Source organism: Diorhabda carinulata, chromosome 7 (genome assembly GCF_026250575.1).
Source record: "Diorhabda carinulata isolate Delta chromosome 7, icDioCari1.1, whole genome shotgun sequence".
In the NCBI taxonomy this organism is placed as follows: Eukaryota; Metazoa; Arthropoda; class Insecta; order Coleoptera; family Chrysomelidae; genus Diorhabda; species Diorhabda carinulata.
Window position 1 is genome coordinate 2280337 of NC_079466.1, and position 21159 is coordinate 2301495.

General features: G+C 32.6%; 1 protein-coding gene across 2 annotated transcripts in view; it reads right to left on the bottom strand.

Moving 5' to 3' along the window:
* The window catches only part of LOC130896191 (homeotic protein proboscipedia), a 94088-nt gene extending 77621 nt beyond the window's left edge, over nucleotides 1-16467 (bottom strand). The window contains exons 1-2 of one of the 2 annotated variants that reach the window (XM_057804108.1): nucleotides 16108-16467; nucleotides 8625-8858 (exon numbers count right to left, since the gene is read on the bottom strand). In XM_057804108.1, the coding sequence (XP_057660091.1) occupies nucleotides 8625-8858; nucleotides 16108-16267 (394 nt within the window). In that variant the 5' untranslated portion in view covers nucleotides 16268-16467. The remainder of the gene's footprint in view (nucleotides 1-8624; nucleotides 8859-16107) is intronic. The other variant, XM_057804107.1, reaches the window with a different exon arrangement.
* Between the last annotated feature and the right edge of the window lie 4692 nt (nucleotides 16468-21159).

Here is a 21159-nt window from a genome sequence, read left to right on the forward strand (position 1 = left end):
TTCCTAGTTTCCTAAACACAATTTTGTAGAGATGAACAAATTATATCATAAGCATGTCGGCGGAAAACGCTTTATTGTCTTGCCTGGCTTGTCTCGGCTGGATCTCGATTGTCAATTTACAGGTTCAACTATAAGTTTATTGTACTTAGCACTGACATGAAGTTATCATCGTAGTTTATAATTAGTCTCTCTTAAAATACATGTCATTCAATTTATGTTTTATGTTTTATGTTCGTGGAACATATGTAATATTAGCGTATAGTGATTAATTAAAATTGACATAGAAAAGAAAATGAATTTATAACACACAACAATTTTCTTTTTAAAATATCGCTTCTAATATTTGTTTCCTTTGAAAAAATATAAGTGACGCTTTGGTACGACCGGTGTCCCAAGCTCGACTGTATTCCCTATGTATCGTCGTCGGCGTCGATGTTAACGGGCCCTCCTGCTACGGCGTAAGGGCTCTCCCACTGGGCACCGCTAAAGCACAGTCTCGGTGTGGTGTTTAGCATTGTTGTGTGTGACGGAAAGGTCTGTTCAGGACCGTAATTCTTTCTAAGAGTTGCTACGAATTATTTAGTGGTATTCAAAGTAATGAATATTTAATTTTATTTATTCAATTAATTTATTATTTATTTAATCTCTCGCATTTCGAAGGGAGATAGTGAAAACCTGCAAAATTTGAAGAATATATATATTATATAGAAAATTTAACCCAGTTCTTATTTAGTTCTTTACTTGTTTCAAAAATTAGATGATGAGTAAAATTAATAATTGGGAATTGAAATAATGTAATAACAATTATCTATTGTACTTACGAGTAAAATAAGGTTAACTTTGTATTGAACACAAGTAAAATATACAGTTCACTTCTTCAAGGACCCTAGTAGAATTAGATTCTCTTAAGATCGTTCCTTACAGATAAGTGAGTTCAAGAGTGTTATGAGGATTGCTTCACAATGAAAATGACAACAAATATCTATGATCCAAACTAGGTTTATTGTTAAAATGTATTCCATTAAGATAAGTGTATTAGATTCGGTGCTTTCGAACCAATTTTCTAAGCACTTTTCAAACTCTGACTTAGATAACTCCAAAATATGTGTGCTTGTAGAAGGATTTGTCTTTTGCCTTAAAATATGCTTCAGTAAAGCTGAACTTTTTACTGACGAGTATTTTTCTGAGATCAGCGACTAGCCAGTATTCCCTCTCTCTTTTGGACATGAACAATATTCCATGCGCATCCTGAAATACTGAAGCCATAACATGTCCACCTGACTGTTGTGCCTTTAGACGCTTCGGACGTAGTTCACTAGCTGCAGTCCACTCAGATGATCACCGTTTTGATTCCGGACTAAAGTGATGAATCCATATTTCATCCATTGTCTTATACCGCTGCAAAAAATGTGATTTATTATCTGTAAACATCGCCAAACACTGCACTGAATGATTAACACTCATCAACTCTGAGTAAACGTGGCACCCCTTTTGAAAAAAAGTTTCTCGTTGTCAAATCTGAAATCTGAAATCTTTACGGCCTCAGCAAGTTCAATCAATTCCAATTTACGATTAAATATAACCAATTTCTATGTTTTCTGGAGTAACCATACGAATTGGACGACCAGAACGTTCACCATCATCGGTATCAGTACGAGCACGTTTAAATTTAGCAAACCGATAACAAATAGTTTTTTCGTTTGAGTAACGTCTGAATGACACTTTTGAAATCATTGCTGAGCTAGTAAAATTTTTTTTTAATAAAGAAGCTATGCTAAATTAACACTTGAATGACTTTCACTTTATTCAGACTAATCGAAATGTCATAAAGTTTTACACATAGTCTTTTAACAGTTGTACTTCATAAATGTTATATGGATTTGACAATATCAGCGCACTCTTTGTGTCAGAGGAGATAAAATGTGGCTTTATTGCTATAGGATGTATCGAACCCATCGATATAATTTTGTAGTGAATATTCAAGTTAAACATTGATAGAAAAAAAGTTGAAACACAATCATTGGGAAGGAGATGAATAAAAGTCATCGATACATAATCGTAAATACGCTACTGGTTATATTCAAATATACAAAGGACATAAAGACGCGCAGTGGACCTGTGGATTCACATTTATTAATCCAAATCAGTAGCATTCTCGTTCTACGACAGATCATTATGTCAGACAATGTTAATTGAATGGATATTGCCCCCCGCTATGAATGTTTCATCATTAGTGTTATTTTATGACAGCTACATTAAGTAGCTTTTGTGTGAATCGCAAATCACTGTAATCTTTCTAAACGGTGTATTTATAAGGTACCTGAATAACGCAATAAAAAAATTAGAGAAAGTTACGTTTCAGCAAATCCAAGCAAAAAATAGAAGTTTAAAAGTTAGTTAGTGACTTTACACAGGAAAATTATGAATGATCACTTTATTATATACGATCAATGTTTAATTAGGTATAAACATTTTTATATGGAAATGACTATTGTGTAGGTTTTCTTTTAAATACCCCGTAACAGCATCAAAATAATCTCAAAATTCATTTCATATACCAATATCACTCGTTTACTGTTCATGTATTTCATTTTTTTATCAAAAATTATATAAAAAATTAGAACAAGACCTACAGACTAAAAACTAGATGTAATATCAGCAAGCAAAAATTGGGAAGTGGTAAATCAAGCAGAAGCACATCTACATAGATAACCAGATAGCCTTTAAAGCAAAACATCGAAAATAACAGAATCAAAAATGAGATGAGATGCTGCGAGGTAGATTCCTTGTTTCGCGACCGGAATGAAAGCTTAACAAGGAATGGGGATGAAGAAAAGATAGTTACAGCTACTGCCGAAAGAATTGTTAAAAGTATTGACACTAGGATCAGAGTTAAACATCTGGATACATGACCAAATATAAGTGATTGCACTATATCCAGAGCAATTTGGCCAAAGATCATAGAAGATAAAACGAAACTCAAGAGATCATTGGAGTGATCACTGGAAATTATACCATTAGCACAAAACTCCAGAAATAGACAGTGACAACGGAAATCTGTTGCAAAGCGAAGGGTTGGTTTAGCATCTGCCATGCCTTTGCCTTGACGACAGAGTAGATTATGTCGAAAAAATAGCAGGGTAAGGAGTATAACTAGTAAAAACTCCATTCCAAGTGGGAAATGCTCAAAAAGTTATGAAGAGAAGAGAAAAAGATGGCAAGATGATTGGGTAGATAACTAAGAGTCCGAATTGTTTAAAATAATTGGTTTCCAATTGAACCACAACCAAGCTAGAGAAGGATTTGATTCGAAAAGTTTAATCTAACGAATAGTGGACATCACTCAATTCCTGGAAAAATAATAAAAATTGTTTGTCTACATTCGTTAAACATTTCCAGTTCATTTATACTTTGTTACAAACTGAAACTGTTCCGGACTACTAAAGAGAAAATGGAACTTAAAATTAAGCTTTATTGTTAGTGGTTAGCTTTGAACGTTTACTTCAAAATTCTACTCGTATAAAATACGGTTTTTCCATCGGAACTAAGAAAGGAAATGATTGTAGCTTCCCTTCAACCTGTATACATAAGTCTTATTCAATGAAATACGGATTGCGAAGCCTTGTTGAATAAAATAATGTTTTGTCTTTAACGTATAGTAAGCTACATAGCGTTGGTTTAAACATAAACGTGACCATACATCTCAGAGGATTGTATAGAATAAGAAACTGTTATAAGCAAAGCTTTAAAAAAATATGAAAGAATATACAAGATTTCTCCCATGAAAGTTATGCATTTGTTCAAGAATTTGTACACTCTGTATAGGTCTAGATAAAATATAGTATTACACACGTTTTCAATGGTTATTAATCGCTCGATAATGTTGTGATATATATGAAGAAAATCAGGTTATCGATTCCGTTATTGTAAATATTTATATGAAACACGTCAAATATAAATTATACATTGACATTTTTCAACCTATAGAAAGAAAGTACTCCGAATACCTCTTAGTTAGTGGAGATATCATCAAGACAGATTAAAAGAGTGTAATGGTAGCTAGAAGAATAGCAAATATTTGTCAAAGTAACAATAAAAACGTTTCCTCATCCTTAAACATCTAGGAAATTGTAGAACTGAAGATCTTAAACCAGATCCAAAGATACGTAGCAGAATTGACTTTTTACCAGTGCAGGATTCAGAATTAAAGGAGCTCTACATTTCAGTGTTCCTTGAATATTTGAGAACATCGTGAATCGCCTTCCGTATTTAAAATTCCTCCACAAAATATTTTCTAGCAACTTAAATGCACAAATGTTAAATTTTTGAATAGGAGTCTGATTAAAAGTCTTTAAACTAAAAGTGTGACATTGAGTTTTAGCTTAGATTGTATCCAAATGTTCCCTCTCTTGCTTAGTAACAGGAATCTAAGCATAAAATAATCATGTTTGATCGTATAATTCCTCTCTTTATTGATTTATAAGCAACAACTATTCAAAATTCCGAATAAATTCAACAATAGGTACATAAACTTAATTTTTGCCTCACATTTGTATAAGATAAGCTGTCTGATTCGCGTTATTTCTTAATGGTTGGCAACCCACACGTACCCAAAGTATGTGTACTGTCTACAATAAAAGTGCTGTTGTACGTTAAGATACAATAAAACGGGAACGACAAAGAACTTCGAACACCATAATTATGGCCGCTATGTTGAGAACATTGAAATGATGTCAATAATAAGTGTTCGTGATGTTTCCGTCAGTTGCGTTTGTATCATATTTCAGAACGACATCAAAATATTATTGCTTTGCAACATGCAATGTTTCAGTAGGCGTTGACATACTAGCACGATACTGTGATGGGTTTCCTTTACCTTTACAATAATTAATTTTTTAGAAATTTCCTATATTGGAGCTTATTCAAGATTAAACACTCTCATTTATTAGTTTTCCATTATCTTGACTTATTATGTCCACAAACTAAAACATAGCGAATGGACTTTGCCTACTATTGTGGAACATAAATGTAATAAAAAATTAATTCAAAAAATATTTTTTTGAATTAAAACCACACAAAAAATGGTAGGACAATTGCTTGAAAAGTATATTGTGAACATAGAACTACAGAAATGTAGAATAAAGTTTGTCATACAGAAACTATAATTTGCTAATATTTAGCTGAATCCTAACGTACAATATTAATGAAAATTATTAAGTCATACCTTTCGAAAGTAAATGATCACTCAATATGTCGTGTGACTAACTAAGAAAAATATATTTTTTTGACAAAAATCGATTTTATTCATCAATGTAATCTCGTTCAGAAGCAATACAATCATTCCGACGCTTTTCTAACTTCTCGATGCCATGCTTGTAGAAGAATTTGACTTTAGCCTCAAAATATGCTTCAGTTTCAACACTTGCTTGTTGATTTGAGCGAATTTCTTATCGGCGAACATTTTTTTGAGATCAGCGAATAGTCAGTAGTCAATGGGGGCCAGATATGGACTATACGGTGTTGCCATCGACTTGTGAATTGGTGCATTGGCGAAACAGTGGATTTCTCTTTTCTATACGACATATGAGGCCGTTTTCCCATGATTTTTGCATTGAAACGATCCAACATCTCTAAGTAGTATACTCTATTGATTGTCTCTCCCTTTTGGAGATAGTCGATGAACAATTTTCCACGCGTATCCAAAAATACTGAAACCATCATCTTCCCAGCTGACTGTTGTTCCTTTGGACGCTTTGGACTTGGTTCATCGGCTGCACTCCACCGAGATGATGATCGTTTTGATTTCGGAGTGAAGTGATGGATCAATATTTCATCTATTGTCACAAAATGTGATATTACGTGTGAACATGGCCAAAAACTGCACTGGATCATCAACTCTTAAATTTATCGACCCGAAAATTCACCATCATCGGAGTCTGTACGACCACGTTTAAATTTTAGCAAACTAATAACAAATGGTTCTTTTCGATTGAGCAGAATCTGGATAATATTATTGAAGCCATTTCTGAGCTCGTGTAGTATTTTTTGTCCATTAAGAAGCAATGATAAATCAACACACTAAATTATTTTGTATCCATTGTTTTGAAAGTAACACAAGTAGGTAGCTTCACTTAAATGGCTGTCACTTTTTTTTGACAAATTGAAATGTCATGAAGTTTTACACATAGTCTTGTGACAGTTGGTACTTCATAAACGTCATATGGATTTGACAATAGCAGAGCCATCTGTGTGTCATTCACACGACTTTTTGTGTGATGTAATTAGCACAATAAAGTGTGGGCATTTGATGCATAGGGAATTAGTGGGATAAAATTTCAAATTCCCACACTTCACGCTGTGACTTTGCGCATCTTTTCACTGATTACAATCATTTTTCAATAATGTTATTACTGTACTTCAGTACGGTTATGAATTTAGTAATTTTCAGTTAATAATTTTCGTATGACCAAATTATTTCTACATTACTTAAGAGTCGGGCGCTGAAGAATGAAGGGAAGATTAAGTATATGGAGCTGAAAAGAAAACGAAATGATTATAAACAGAAGATTATAGCGATAGGGAAATATATTTTCGAAGGGGTTAACAATTTTAAATATTCGGAAGTAACACTGAACGAAAAGAGGAAATCACTCAAAGGATCCACGGAGGACACCAAGCATACCATAAATTCCGACCTCTAATCTATGCAAAAAAATCAGTAAACTTACTAAAATGGAAATATACAGAAATGAAGTCAACAGTAATCTAAAGGGTAGAAACTATGAATTTAATAAAAGCTGATGAGGAAAAACTGAACACCTTTGAAAAAAAAAAAATGAGACGAAGATTATCTGGACCGGAAAAGTTGGATAACGAACAATTTCTTATGAATAATGGAATTAGGGAGATCTTGAATGAAAAAACTATCACCAGAGTAAGATGGTTAGGACACATAAAACGAATTAAAAATAATAGTAAAGTTAAAAGAATAATAGAAAGGAAACGGCCGAAAAGAAGACCAAAAATCCAATGGGAAAGTCAAGTAATAAATCATCTGAACAAAATAGGAGTCCGTGGATAGTGGAATAATGGTTAGGACGAGGAACCAGGAACAAGTAGAAATGTTCAACTTACTGATATAGAGATTAAAGAAAATCCCCATAAAACAACTCGAGAACTTGCCGCCGACAATGATGTAAGTAAATCATATGTTTTGACAGTTTTGCATAGAGAAAAATATCACCCTTACAAAGTTCACTTGGTTCAGGAGTTAAATGAAGATAATCCTAATGGAAGGAAAGAATTCTGTGAGTTGATGATGTACAGAATGAACGCAGATTGACATTGTGCAGATAGTTTTTTCTGACGAAGCGACTTTTCATTCAAACGGAACGGTTAACAAACTGATTTGTAGATATTGGAGTAGAGAAAATCCTCACTGGATGTGTGAGGCTCACACTCAATATCATAAAAAAGTGAATGTTTGAGCTGGTATCATTAACAATAAAATAATTGGCCCCCAAATAATTTTGAGGGCACAGTTAATGGTGAGGTTCATCTATATTTTTTGATTGACTTCTTAGTGCATTACAAAGACTTTTTTCTGATGTTAATCATCCAAATGAGATAGATCGATATATTTACTAGCAACGCATTTTGCATGTACAGTTATAAATTATGAGAACGAGGCTGTTTCCCGATTTGACTCTTCTGGATAACTTCTTATGGGGTTAATTAAAATCTAAAGTATATCTATCTTAAATATTTAAAACTTTTTTTTAATCAAATAGCAGTACACGAAATACAATCAATCAATTTTGAAAATGAAAATTTTGTTTTCTTTGTTTTATTCGATACTTGCTTGTGTATTTTTTTTACTGGATTTCTTCTTCTAATATTGTTTGTGGAACGAAGTATTTATCCAAAGAAATACCCAGAAGTAACTTCTGATTGTAAAATTCAACTACGACGGCTTCCCAGATATCAGATCCCGACGATTCCAGTAAATTTGAAATTTTAATTTAGACTCGAAAATCCTGTTGACATTCATATGTTATTATAAACTTTGCGTTTATCTTTTGTATATGTTGATCATTGTAAATAACATTTAGAAAACCGAACTTGAAATTGGTTAATAACATAAACCACTTAAGCTTTATTTCTATTTGCATAATTATCTCACATAATGTATAAAATAAAATAAAATCTGTGAATTCTGCTTATAAATATGTACATATATATTGGGGCTTATTTTCGACATATACCGGGTGGTAGGATTTTAATATGAAATATCAGAAATCCTAAATTATTCAGAGCAAATGGACAAAAATAGCGTAATAAGCCGAAATATCCAAAGAACTTTAGATTAAAAAAAAAAAATTAATAGAACGTGGACTCACCACATGAAACGAGTCAAAAAGCTTTTGATTGGGCGGTTACTATTTTTATTTTGTCAACTTTCCTTTTCATTTTGATTCATATACAACTCTTCTATTTTGTATATTTTTTTCAGAATCAAATATATTTTATTCAATCATATTTTAAAAAATTGATTCATCAGGTAACGATGACAAGTCACCAATAATTTACCGCCCTACCATAAATTAATATATCAAATCACTTACCCTGTTGGTTGTTTTTCCTTGTAGTCTTCTTTTCTTTCATCCACGGATATTCGGGTACGTTAACACCAGGCGATCCCATTCCATGAGGTACATCCATAGGATATCCACTCGATGGAGGTGTTTGTTGAGGGCTAATTGGTGGTCCATGAGGTAGTTCATTAGAAAGGTGTGGTAAGGCAGTCATGAATTCAGCCATCGATGGCTGACTATTAATGAATCCGGTTTCATTACAACCTATAAATAATTTGAAATCCAGTACTTCGTGTTTGGCAAGTGGTAAACAAAATTATTTGATCAATTACTTTACTTTAGGTTATTGATGAGGTGCTTCTTATTTTTATTTTTTGAAATGAAAAAAATATCGATTGGACTGGAAATAATCTCTCACATTAAACTAATAGCTATAAAAAAGGATTGTTCTTTATAAATTGTACTAGATATTTATACAAACATTTCATAGAGATGCAATTATATTTACTTTCATGAGATCATTAGGTCATTAATAATTACGTATTATATATATATATAATTATATAACATCTTTTCATATAAACCGCATTTTTCCGCTATTGTACAATTCAATTGTGACAACAGACTAAATAATTGAAATGTAAATATATAACATTTGGACCGTCTTATGATCAAATACTACTTTCATAAGAAATTAATAGTTTCAAATTACTCAATTTTCCTCTTGGCAAATAAGTGATTTTTGTTATATGCGAATCGAACTCAAGTTTCAAAAAAAAGTCAATAAGAACAGAACTATATCAAAAATATGATTAAAATCTAGGGAGAAAATAGAGAATAGATATATCATAATTGTCAGATACAGGTTCGAATTCGGTTAATGAATAAGTGGAAGAAAAAGGATTTTCGAAAATATAATTTTTGAATTCCTTGATTGATATTGTAAATCACGATTTTTTGAGTAAAGTTTGACGAGAAAAAAGTAAATCAGAGTTACGCTGTAAATTAAAAGAAAAAAGATGTCTACCAAAATTGTGAAAATCGAAAAATTGGAGTATCGAGCCATCATCAAGTACCTGTATTTAGAAGGATTAAGAGGTAAGCAGATTTACGAAGATATTCTCAATACCCTTGGTGATCAATGTCCTTCGTATGCGACCGTGAAAAATTGGACTACAAGCTTCAAAAGCGGTGAATTTTCCATTGAAGATAAGGACCCATCGGGAAGGCCAGTTTCTGTGTCAGTCCCCGAAAATATCGATGCAGTTCATGACGGATATCTGAAGCACTGAATATATATTGTTGCAAAATAGATCTCCAAATGTTTGAATGTTGACCAAAAGCGTGCAAGTGTAAAAGCATCGCGTTCGATCTTTGCTCGATTTGAAAACAATGTAGACTTATTAAGCCGAATTGTTACTATGGATGAGACTTGTGTATATTTCTACGATTCAGAAACGAAGCAACAATCGATGAAATGGCGTCACTCTGATTCTCCAAGACCTGAGAAGTTTCGTGTTCAAAAATCTGCGGTAAAAGTTTTTGCTTCAGTTTTTTGGGATTGCCATGGAGTAATCATGATGATTTTTTTGATAAAGGTTGAATAATAACTGGAGATTCGACATTACTGACCACTCTATGGAAAAAAAACTAAAGATAAAAGACGCGGAAAGCTATCCAAAGGTGTTTTGTTTTTGCAGGACAACGCAACTGCACACAAATCTCATATTGCCATGAAAAAAATTCGTGATTTAGGGTTTGATATACTAGAACACCCCCCTTATTCACCAGATTTGGCTCGTTTCGACTATCATCCTTTTCCCCAACTGAAAAAAAAGGTTGTAAATTTTCTTCCAACGAGGAGGTAATTAAAGCTGTGGAGTTCTGAGAGCAAGAAGAAACATTTTTTTTTAAAAGGTCTAGAGACATTACAGGTTCGCTTTAATAAATTTATCCAATTAAGAGGAGAATATGTTGAGTAATAAAATATTTTGATATTGAAATTTTGTTTGGTTCTATAGTAGGCTAAGAATTTATCAATATATCCTCGTATAACTCTCAAATTTAAAATTTTCATTCGTCACCAATTAACAGAAAAAAGTGTAATTGAAGAATGTCATAACAGAAGAGGAAGAAATAAAGTAGTCAAAAAGGCAATACGAAAGATTAAAATCAGCAAAGTGAGCGGAGCAGATAAGATAGATCCTCAAATAGATCGTCAAATATTTCGGAGAAAATGTCGATACACGTATACAGGAGGTAATGAAGGAAGTATAGAGGTCAGAAACAATACCAGAGGAATGGGAACTGAATTTCGAAAACTACACAGCAATATGCGTAAGCTCAGTTCAGAAAAGTGAGAGAAACAATAATTATCTCGGATTGACGGATATTGATATATAGAGAAATTGCATTAACGTGAATGGTGAGAGAGACTATGTAGGGAAAACAGACATGCAAAAAAACACAAGTACTTATCGATAAATATCAAGATAATGTACTTATAAAAATGTGAGGTTATAAGTTTTTTGATACAAGAAAAGTACTACGAAAATGATTAATGTTCCAAGTAATCATCGCATATAGCAAAGCACGTTTTTAAGTTTCCACAACTTAAAAGCTTGAAACCAACTTCATTATCTCATCCTCCGTCGTGAAACTCGACACGTTAATATTTATTCAGTTTAAACAATAACCAGGAATCATAAATTGCCAAATCATCTAAGATGTTGGATGCTCAATAACTGTTAATTTATTTTCACGTGAAAATTCAATTCTCCTCTATGCACTCTGTGACGCATTAACTTGTGAGCTGCAGGTTTTGTGGTGTATCAATTTGCTCTAACTATGAAACTCAACTGTTTTAACGAATCTTATAGATATAATATATCTTTGCTTTTTCGCGGTGTTTGTGACTCTTCGTGAACTCATACGTGGCTCTTTTAGTAGATAAGAACATCATGAAGTGGTAAGTAATCGATATCCACCATTATTTAATACTACAAACGTTACCCGGGCGATTCTTAGTCACTATACCTCTTTGAAATCAAAAAGCATTGTCTCAATCGCTTCATAGGTGTACCTTGGATTTCCATCACTCTCTCTATGTTTGAAATAGTAACTGCCTATCAGCACATAGCTCATTACCGAGCGATGTCCCTCTTTTAAATTCGCTATAACAGCGAAATACAGTTGCTCTAGAAGAAGTACCATCACCAAATAAGTATATTCTCGTATATTCTCTTAACAAAAACATAATTATATGGCGAATTTCATGTACCACTGTTTATTCTTTGAATGCAGCGACTCAGCTGCAGTCAGAGTTTACTACATAAAGATGGTGCCATTTAAGAATACAGAGTTGCTAGCTATACCTTTAGTCCGGATCATAGCATAATATACAGTGGAGTGGAGTGGCTTCCGTATCTCACCAAAAAACACTAATGCCTCTACCAGATATTTAAAAATGTTGAAAATTATCAGTCAGCATTAGAGCGAATTCATAAAGCACATAAATTGCTTGCATATGTACTTAAAATCATTACTAGTAGATGTTTAAGAGATAAGACTGTAGTTTTGTGAATTTTGTAAATTGATTCGATATTGGGCAGAAAATAATACACATGGGATGAGGTAAGGCTCTAACAGACGATTCAGGCTGCCACTAAACACGCCCAGCACTTCCATGAATGTGGATAACAATGTCAAAAGGTTCAAGTCAAACTGCCTGAATAGCTTTTTAAGAGACATCGAATTTGATAGTTCTAAACGGGGTATGACTGGCCTATTAGAGGCTTATTTATGTAACGTTGTGACTGATGGTCTGATTTTCAATTTCGTATCAATCGTTTCAATTTTTTAAATAGTCAGTGACGAAACTGTTGCTAACTTTGATATAATATGATAACTATGATATGTATTAATAAAATCAACCAAGTTTGGAACGCACGTTCCTGTATAAATATGTGCATCCAATGTCTGCTTCCGGTATGGCAGAGCAAAATTTCGTTTCCAATTTTTATTTCACGTCATTGGGACAATATTCTATGTCAGACGTTAAAATTCATCATTAGGTACCTTTAAATTCTAAAAGTGATGAAGTGAAATATTTTCGCCATCCATGATCACAATTTTATTCTCTGTGAAGTGACGTCTTCTTAATGCACGGCAGCATATCGGAATTCTGCACCATTCATCTTCAGTATATTTTTGACATTCCTTCCTTAACCGATGTTAAGCTTCCTTTATCTTTAGTTATCGACTGGTGTTCATGTGGAAAACCCAAAATCAGCGAGCCAACCTTCAACCAAAATCTATTTGGCTGGGCATTAGTCAAAGCTTTAGGCTGCCCACATTTTGGAAGATCTAAACACAGTATTCCTTGTTCGCACCCACTCATTGTTTCATAAATTGTCAAAAGTACATATTCTGCTTTAAAAAAATATATTCACAATGTCAGTTTCTTTTGACAACCGTCCAGCTGAACTGTATACGAGTATACTTTAGTTTTTTGAAATTAAATTGATGGTAAAAAAATCTTTTCCGAAAACATACGTTAGTACATTTCTAGGCAGATCTTAGATGAAAAAAGTAAACATATTGCATGGCCACTGGAATGATCAAAAGAAAAGTTTTAGAAAGTTATTGAGCATATAATCAATAACGTTAATATTTCTATCAAGGGTCGATTTGAATATTGCTTTTTGAAATCGTTGAATTTAAAATTATTTTAAAAATTCGTTGAAATCATTAATTCTATGATTTTGAAAATTTACACAAGCTTTAATAATATCAAAAATCACCGGAAATCTTGTTTAATTATTATACATAAGTATTCGAAAACTCGGAAAATATGATAAAGTTAGTCCACTTTGGTGTTTCCTTGCTACGTTCCAAATATATATATTCTTGTTAAGACTGAAGACATTGATTATGCAAAATGCAGTCATGAACCTGTGATATTTTGCAGATAATTTAACTTTCCAAAATTCCAAATATAGGTATGATGATTTAGCTCCGAGCGCACTATTCTACTTAATATACTTGTTTATAATTTAGTAATGACCAATCACCTGTCTCGTCTCCAGTTGTACCACATAATATCGTTATTAAGGGTTAAATTTTCACCTGTTTCTCAAGGAAGACTGAAAAATACTGAAGCAATAATGATAAAGTACAAGGTGATTATGTTTATAATTGCTAACACTTGATTAGGCTTCTCTTTACCTTATTTAACACAATTTAGAAATATTGGAAAAGAATAAAATGTAATTACGTGAATTTTGAAGTAATAGAAAAGAATCAAAAATATGCAAAACTGGTTTCTCGTGGTATAAATCAATTAGTGAGTAGTTGTAGCAAATTATTTTGTAAAACCCTGTATATTTATCTGAAGATCATTTAATCCAGTACCTAACAGTACATTACAAATAATAAGTTTTCTATTCAAAAGAATATTCGAGCCTAAATTATTTTTATTTCATAGTATCAGTTTGGAATATCGAGTAAATGTGCCATTGATCAGATTTTGTTGCATACACTGCTTAAACTGAGATAGATTAATAGATAAATCAAGAGAAAAGTCTAAGCATTGCAAAACCCTACTATAGACACTGTTTGACGTACGTTTCGATAACAAAATTATCATCTTCGTTATAGATACGCGTGTTGGACATTGTAATTGTAAGTGTGGTAGGAATTAGTGTCTGTTTTCCTCCCTCCCAATGTTCTTGATACAGTATTCAATATACCAAATCAAGGGTTGATATACCCATTTGATTATTCTTTGTTGACCGGTCACGAATAAAATCGTGACGCATTTTTTTATCGCATAGCTGTTGGTAAAACACGCTGTTTCTCTCGCTTATAAGCTTATAAGAAACCATTTGTTGAAAAAAATATTTGATAATTAAAAAAGTTTCAAAAAACCGATAACGGAACGTAATGAAGAATATTTGAATGGATGACACGCGGATTATTCATCTGATTGTCCATATAATTGTGAATAAAATTGTGGTAGCTATGAAAATGTTACTGATCAGAAGATAGTGACTCAGAAGATAGTATCTGCTACTACAACTTGGAAGAAGAGTGGGTCTAATATGATATTGCACCAAACTTACAGAATTATTTGGATATTTCTTGTGCAACTATTGAATCTCAAATGATCGAGGTTGTTTCATCAAATTTCTGCTAAAACCGATGTATGTTTGTGTTTGAGAAATTGAGGGATGTTGAAAATAAGAGACGCGGTCGATACTGGATGCAATGCAATGAGGATTCAAAAGTTATGCAACCCTATTTAGTCTTGAGTTTTTATTTTGTTTAATTAGAAGATTATCAAGAAGTTAACCAAAAAGCAGTTCATGCTGAAAAAACTCATGAACTTCCAAATATTTACAAGGTGTTTCAGAGAGGTTAATTACTTTGTAGATTCCTTTTTTTTACAATATTTTCCAACTATGAATAATAAGAAGAGTGGCGTGTACACATTTTTTGAAATATTTGTAAAACCTGATTGTGAAATTTTCTGGTTGTAATCACGAGACATGAGATAATTAATCAAATTTAATCATCTACCCATATATATTAATTTTCGGGGTGAGAAATAACAAGTAATATTTATTCCTAATAATTTAAGAGAACCATTAACTAAATTATACAATCGGTGCCTTTCTGCCACTACTTTTTATTTGTTTTTATATTTATAGTCTGACTGAAATTACAGTCGAATACATTATATTAAATATGTATAAATTTATAACAATAATAGAAATTTACTTACAATAATTAATTAGGATTTTCTGTGGTTTTGAATTATTAATTCTTGTAAAAATTTTTAAATTCATAGGATTCACAATTTAATGTTATCCGTAAATAATAATGAATAAATTAATATTGAACATCATTCACTACAACTTATTCTTATCCAACCTGTAAAAATTCAACGTCATTCATAATATGACCAATTAAAAATTAATAAAAATTACTATAGTCCAGAATCAATATTTCTATAAACGTCAATTTGAATATTGAATTTTGAATCTTATGAATAATACAATTCAAAACCACGGAAAATCTCAATTAATTATTGTAGCTGAAATTTTATTATTGTTATACATTAATACATATTTCTTATAGTGTATTTGTTGTTAGTCCACTTTGGTGTTTCATTTCCACGTTCCCAATAAGAAACCGCTCATAATATAGCTGGTGAAAACTTAATCAACAATAAACATTTTCAAGAAGTTCTTGCCTCTGAAGAATAACGGCTTTAGCTATATACATTAATAAATAATAAAGCGTAGCAGTAGTTTGACCCTTGTCAATTGGTATTATTTGAATTTGTGAAATTTTTGGATATTTGGATGTTTAATTATCAATATTTTTGAACTTTCCACCACAAAACTTTTACTTCATTAGAAACATGTATTTGTTTATAAATAAAGAAAATTTCAATTGATAAATGTGAAAAAGTTTCGAAAGGTTTTTTTAATAATGTTGAATTGTTAACCTTCGAGAGGCTGTGCTGCAGCCGGCACTGCGGACAACCAAAACGTCCCGCTTCCGCCGGCCGCAGCACCTTCTGGTGTGTTGGACCGCGTCTTCACAGCAACAAAGTCCTCTTCGTCTAAGTGACCCGTCGGCATTCGGCCGAAATCCTTAATTTTCATAGACCACCGCAAGTTCTTGTACCACTCAACATCACAATGCACTGTCAATAAGTTTTCCACCACTACTTAAACAGTTTTTCGCGGAAAACGTGGAAAATCGTGTTAAAGGCTTCTTCACCGATCGCGGGAAATGTTAAGCGACTTTCCGCGAGAAATAGTCAACGATTGTTACGTGTATGTTCGTAGTTACTGTTAGCGATGGTTGTTTTTGTTTCTTTGGGGATGAGGAGGATGATGGCAAGTCACGTGGCCGGAGAAACAACCAATAGCACATCGGCGCGAGCAACTTTGTGGGCAGGCTTCGGTCATAAGAGGCGGGATTTAAATGCTAGCGTGACGACCTGTCTCACAATTATCAGGTAAAAATTTTATAAAAAAAATGCCTGATTCCGTATGAATACATTCCAATTTCCAAATCACCGGTTGAAAGTCCAGAGGGTTTTAGATTATGATAATTCTCCATTATGTATGCTAATTTCAGTTTCCTTTGCTTAATTTTTTTAGGCACGAATTAGAATACCTGTCATGATCATCATTGTTGTTTTCGAGTCGATATTTCGATATTCTTCATGCTCATAATAACCTGCACTAAAGAATATCATGTTTTGTATAAGTTAAGCCATATCTCAGATTGAAATATCTATTAAAATAATTATCACGATGAAGAATTTTTTTTCAAACAGAATAATAGTGATATAACATAATATTCGAAGTTTATCCACTTATTTATGCTTTTCATAACAGAATAAAGTTCCATGTAAGCCAGACAGAACTGGAATTTGATATTGAAACGAAAATCACATGAACTGATTAATTTAAATTCATCCAAGCCTTCAAAAATTTGATGATATACGTTCAAATACTAAATTATAACAAACAAAATGTGAAATTAGTTAGCCAATGACTTACTTATACATTCATGATTTAGTATCCATTGAAGTACCTTATCAAGGATTCTATTTCTGTTGATGGAAAACTGTAACTATAATTCCAACTATTAGTGGGTCCAACAAGAATAGTAACAGATTCAATAAACACCCTAAGAAATTCAATTCCAAGATGCCGTTTTTCTCTTTGAAAACGGTTTTATAACGTTCTTCTATATTAATCGGGTAAGTTCAATGTAGTACGTAGCCAACGCTCCACTTTTGTAATTTTAGATGAAAGACGTGAAAGACGCTATTTACCATAGCATTCGACACATAGCATGGGGAAAAATCTTAACAAAGGTGTGCCAAACTGCATAGAATCCAATTCAGAAAAAGATGAGACAGTATATGATAGTTTCCTAATTTTGTTCTCAGGAAAGTAAACAGTAGCAGTATTTCATGTAGCCAGTGTGTAGAACCGTTTATCCATCCGAAGATTATCCATTCCTCCGACCTATATTTATAACTCAGTTTTAACATTAAGCCCTCAATGTCATTACAGTACACAAACACCAACATATAAACCCAGCACATTCCACAGTTTCGCTGCTTGAAGACTGCCAGGAGCTGTGAATTCTGTTTCAATGCCATCAACTAGATAAGGCATAGGAACTCCTTTTTGCGTTTGATATTGGTCAAACAAAAATAACAGTCGGTAGATTCGCACCATATCATTTCTGCTTTAACAACAGACATTGCTAATTATTGTGCATTAGGGCAATCGGTGAAATTTCTGTGATATGAGATACAGCAGTTGTATGGCATTCAATATTTATACTGACTGAGAATATCAAGTTTGAAATATGCACGATAGCACTTCTTAATTGTGTAATAGTCTTTTTGGCTTTTAGTTGTATATATAATATAACAAAATAACGCGTAATAATTAACATATTTGCGTGACATTTCACACTATTCAGCAGTCAACTAACTTCTAAAAACTCGTTCTAGAATTTAATGGAGAAGTGACAATAAAAACTAATTGATTTGAATTTAGAAAGTGACATTATTAAAATTATAATAAAATGATACAAATATATGACAAACATCAATTTTAACAATTTCAATTATTTGAGAGATTTAAAAAATTGAAAAATTGGCAGGATTTTTTAAGAAAGTGGAAAAGAAATTGACCATGAACAGCCTGTCGAATGGGTATAAATAGGATTAGAATTTGTTATATTATATACCAGACGAATATCAGATATATCATAGGTAATTTTTCCAAAAACAAACAAGAAAATGTACAGAACATAACTCAAAATAGTATACGAAGTATATATTCGAATTGAACAACTCCAAGTGCTTTTAAAATATTCCAATGCGTTATGCACCTAAATTTTTTTTTGATGCAGTAGCCTTTAATATTTTGAACAAATTTCACGACCAAAATATTGATATTATCAAAGCAAATTCCGGAAGACATCTACATAATTTATACAAATCGGGATACCTTTTCTTGTTTTATATTTGATTGGATTATAGTTGTAAAAAATGAAAGTTAATGAATAAAAGTTATTAAGAAATATTTAATTATTAGCTCCATTACCTACTGATTGATGAATACAGCTACTAACTACCAAGTTATTTGATCTGCTCGGCTTCCAATAACGTCTCCAAAACTATAACAAATCTTTGAAATTGGTATCATCGGTGAGTGAAGGATGTTATGTTAAGATACCAAACTACGTAAAAGCCGGTTTTTCCAATTTTCGAGATGTTATATGGAAAAAACTGTTAACAGCAAGACAAGCTCCACTGTCATTAATTCTAGTCCTAATTTACCTAACTACCTAGAAAGGTATAAATTACCAAAATCTAGTTTTCATCATTTAAGACAAACTTATTTAAGAATTTAAAATTATTGTTGTTGAAAATATCTCTCGGGTAACTTCTTATTGGGCATGAACTGATCGGTATTTATTTATGAAGAAAATAGAGAAAAGATCGTTGGATTTGTTATAGTTAGATAAGGAAAATTAAATACGGGTTTGGCTTTTTTGCAATGGCCTCAGCAGGTTTTGTGTATGTGTACGATGTATCTCATGTGAAACATGAAAACTGATTGAAAAAAGCAATGCTGAAACAGAGTGCACTTAAAACAAATCAATTAATTTAAATCCTAACAGCCAACTTACCCTGAAAGGTACGACTAATTACTCATTATATACTACAGTACTGATTCGTTCATTCAAGTCCATTTTATTTTCATGAATCTTTTCCCGGTTTGAAAATGTACGCTCGCTTTTGAACACTATAATACCAAAATAACATTCTTGCGCACCTTTATGAGAAATGAGAAAAAAATTACCTCTACAGTATCTATTATTAGATAAATTCGCAAGAGTTCTTGTTTCCGTTTTTCCTTTTATTATTTGAACCTGACAGTTCGTCATAAACTATCAGGGCTGCAGTGATACCGCGTATAATTCTAAACTAAGTTTAAATACAGAGGGTGCCCGACAACGGGACAGCAATTTTGTGATGCGCGTTTCGGGAATTGCTTGCAGGGGTATAAGTTTATGTTATCATTCTATTCTTATTTCGTTTGCCTCTCTTGTGAATTCTGGAATTTGATTTCAACTATTTAACAAACTGAAAGTAACTGTACGTATTTTTTCCCTCTTATTTTTGTGAATAATTCACCCTTGTTTCCAAGATAAAAGTTATATGTTGACTAATGAAAATTATATACACTATTTTCCTAATGATGCTCAGCAATGACTTCAGAAGTGATATCCGGACTCCGCTCCATCGAAAAGAACCATTTATTATTAGTTTGCAGAATTTAAACGTGGTCGTATATAAATTATACATGATCATAAATTGAAATTGCGTGAGATAGCCAAAGCCGTTAAGATATCAGAAGGCAGCGTGTTTACAATTATGCATAAACATTTGATCAAGAGAAAGCTATTTTCAATGTAGGTGCGGCGTTTACTTACAGTAGATCAAAAACAAAAAGTGTTGATGATTCCGAGCAGTGTTTGGCCATGTTTACACGTAATAAATCCGATTTTGTGCATACATTTGTGACAATGGATGAAACGTGGATCCATCACTACACTCCGGAAGCAAAACGATTATCATCTGAGTGGATTGCAGCCGGTAAACCACGTCCGAAGCGTCCAAAGGCACAATAGTCAGCTGTAAAGATTATGGATACAGTATTTTGGGATGCGCGTGGAATATTGTTAATCGACTATCTCTAGAAAAAAAAAAAAATTCATATGTCGAAGAAAAATTGACTGTTACACCGATTCACAAGTCGATAGCAACGATGGTTGAATTGAACCAATTACACTTCGAATTGCTTCTCCATTCTCCATCCACCGTATCGTCCAGATTTGGCCCCAGTGACTACTGGCTATTCGCTGATCTCAAAAAATGCTGGCCGGTATGAAATTAAGCTCAAATGAAGAAGTAATTGCTGAAGCTAGAGCCTATTTTGAGGCAAAATACAAATCCTTCTACAAGCACGACATCGAGAAGTTAGAGAAACGTTGGAATGATTGTATTACTCTTGAAGGAGATTACTTTGATGGATAAAATCTATTAATGACCAAAATTATGTTTTTCTAAGTTAGTCACAAGACTTTTTGATTGGTGTGAAGTGTCATTCTACTTCATTTTATGTCAACAATTTCTTCAATTTCTTTTAAATTCATATAATCAATAAAATCTCTAACATAATTGTGATAAAACAATATTAAAAGTGAATTTCTACATTAGTTGGAACTGTTCAGAAAAAAAGATATCAAATATTTGGGACAACTTGGAAAATTGGAACGGATCAATCGATATTAGCGATATGAACAAACCAACTGCCTTCAACGGTATGGCATCTGAGGATATCAGCAAAACATTGAGTTCAAAATAATAACTGTGAAATGGATTTTATGTTCTGCAATATAGAGTAGAGTCTAGTATAGATACTTAGTGAGTGATGACTAATTTCGTAGA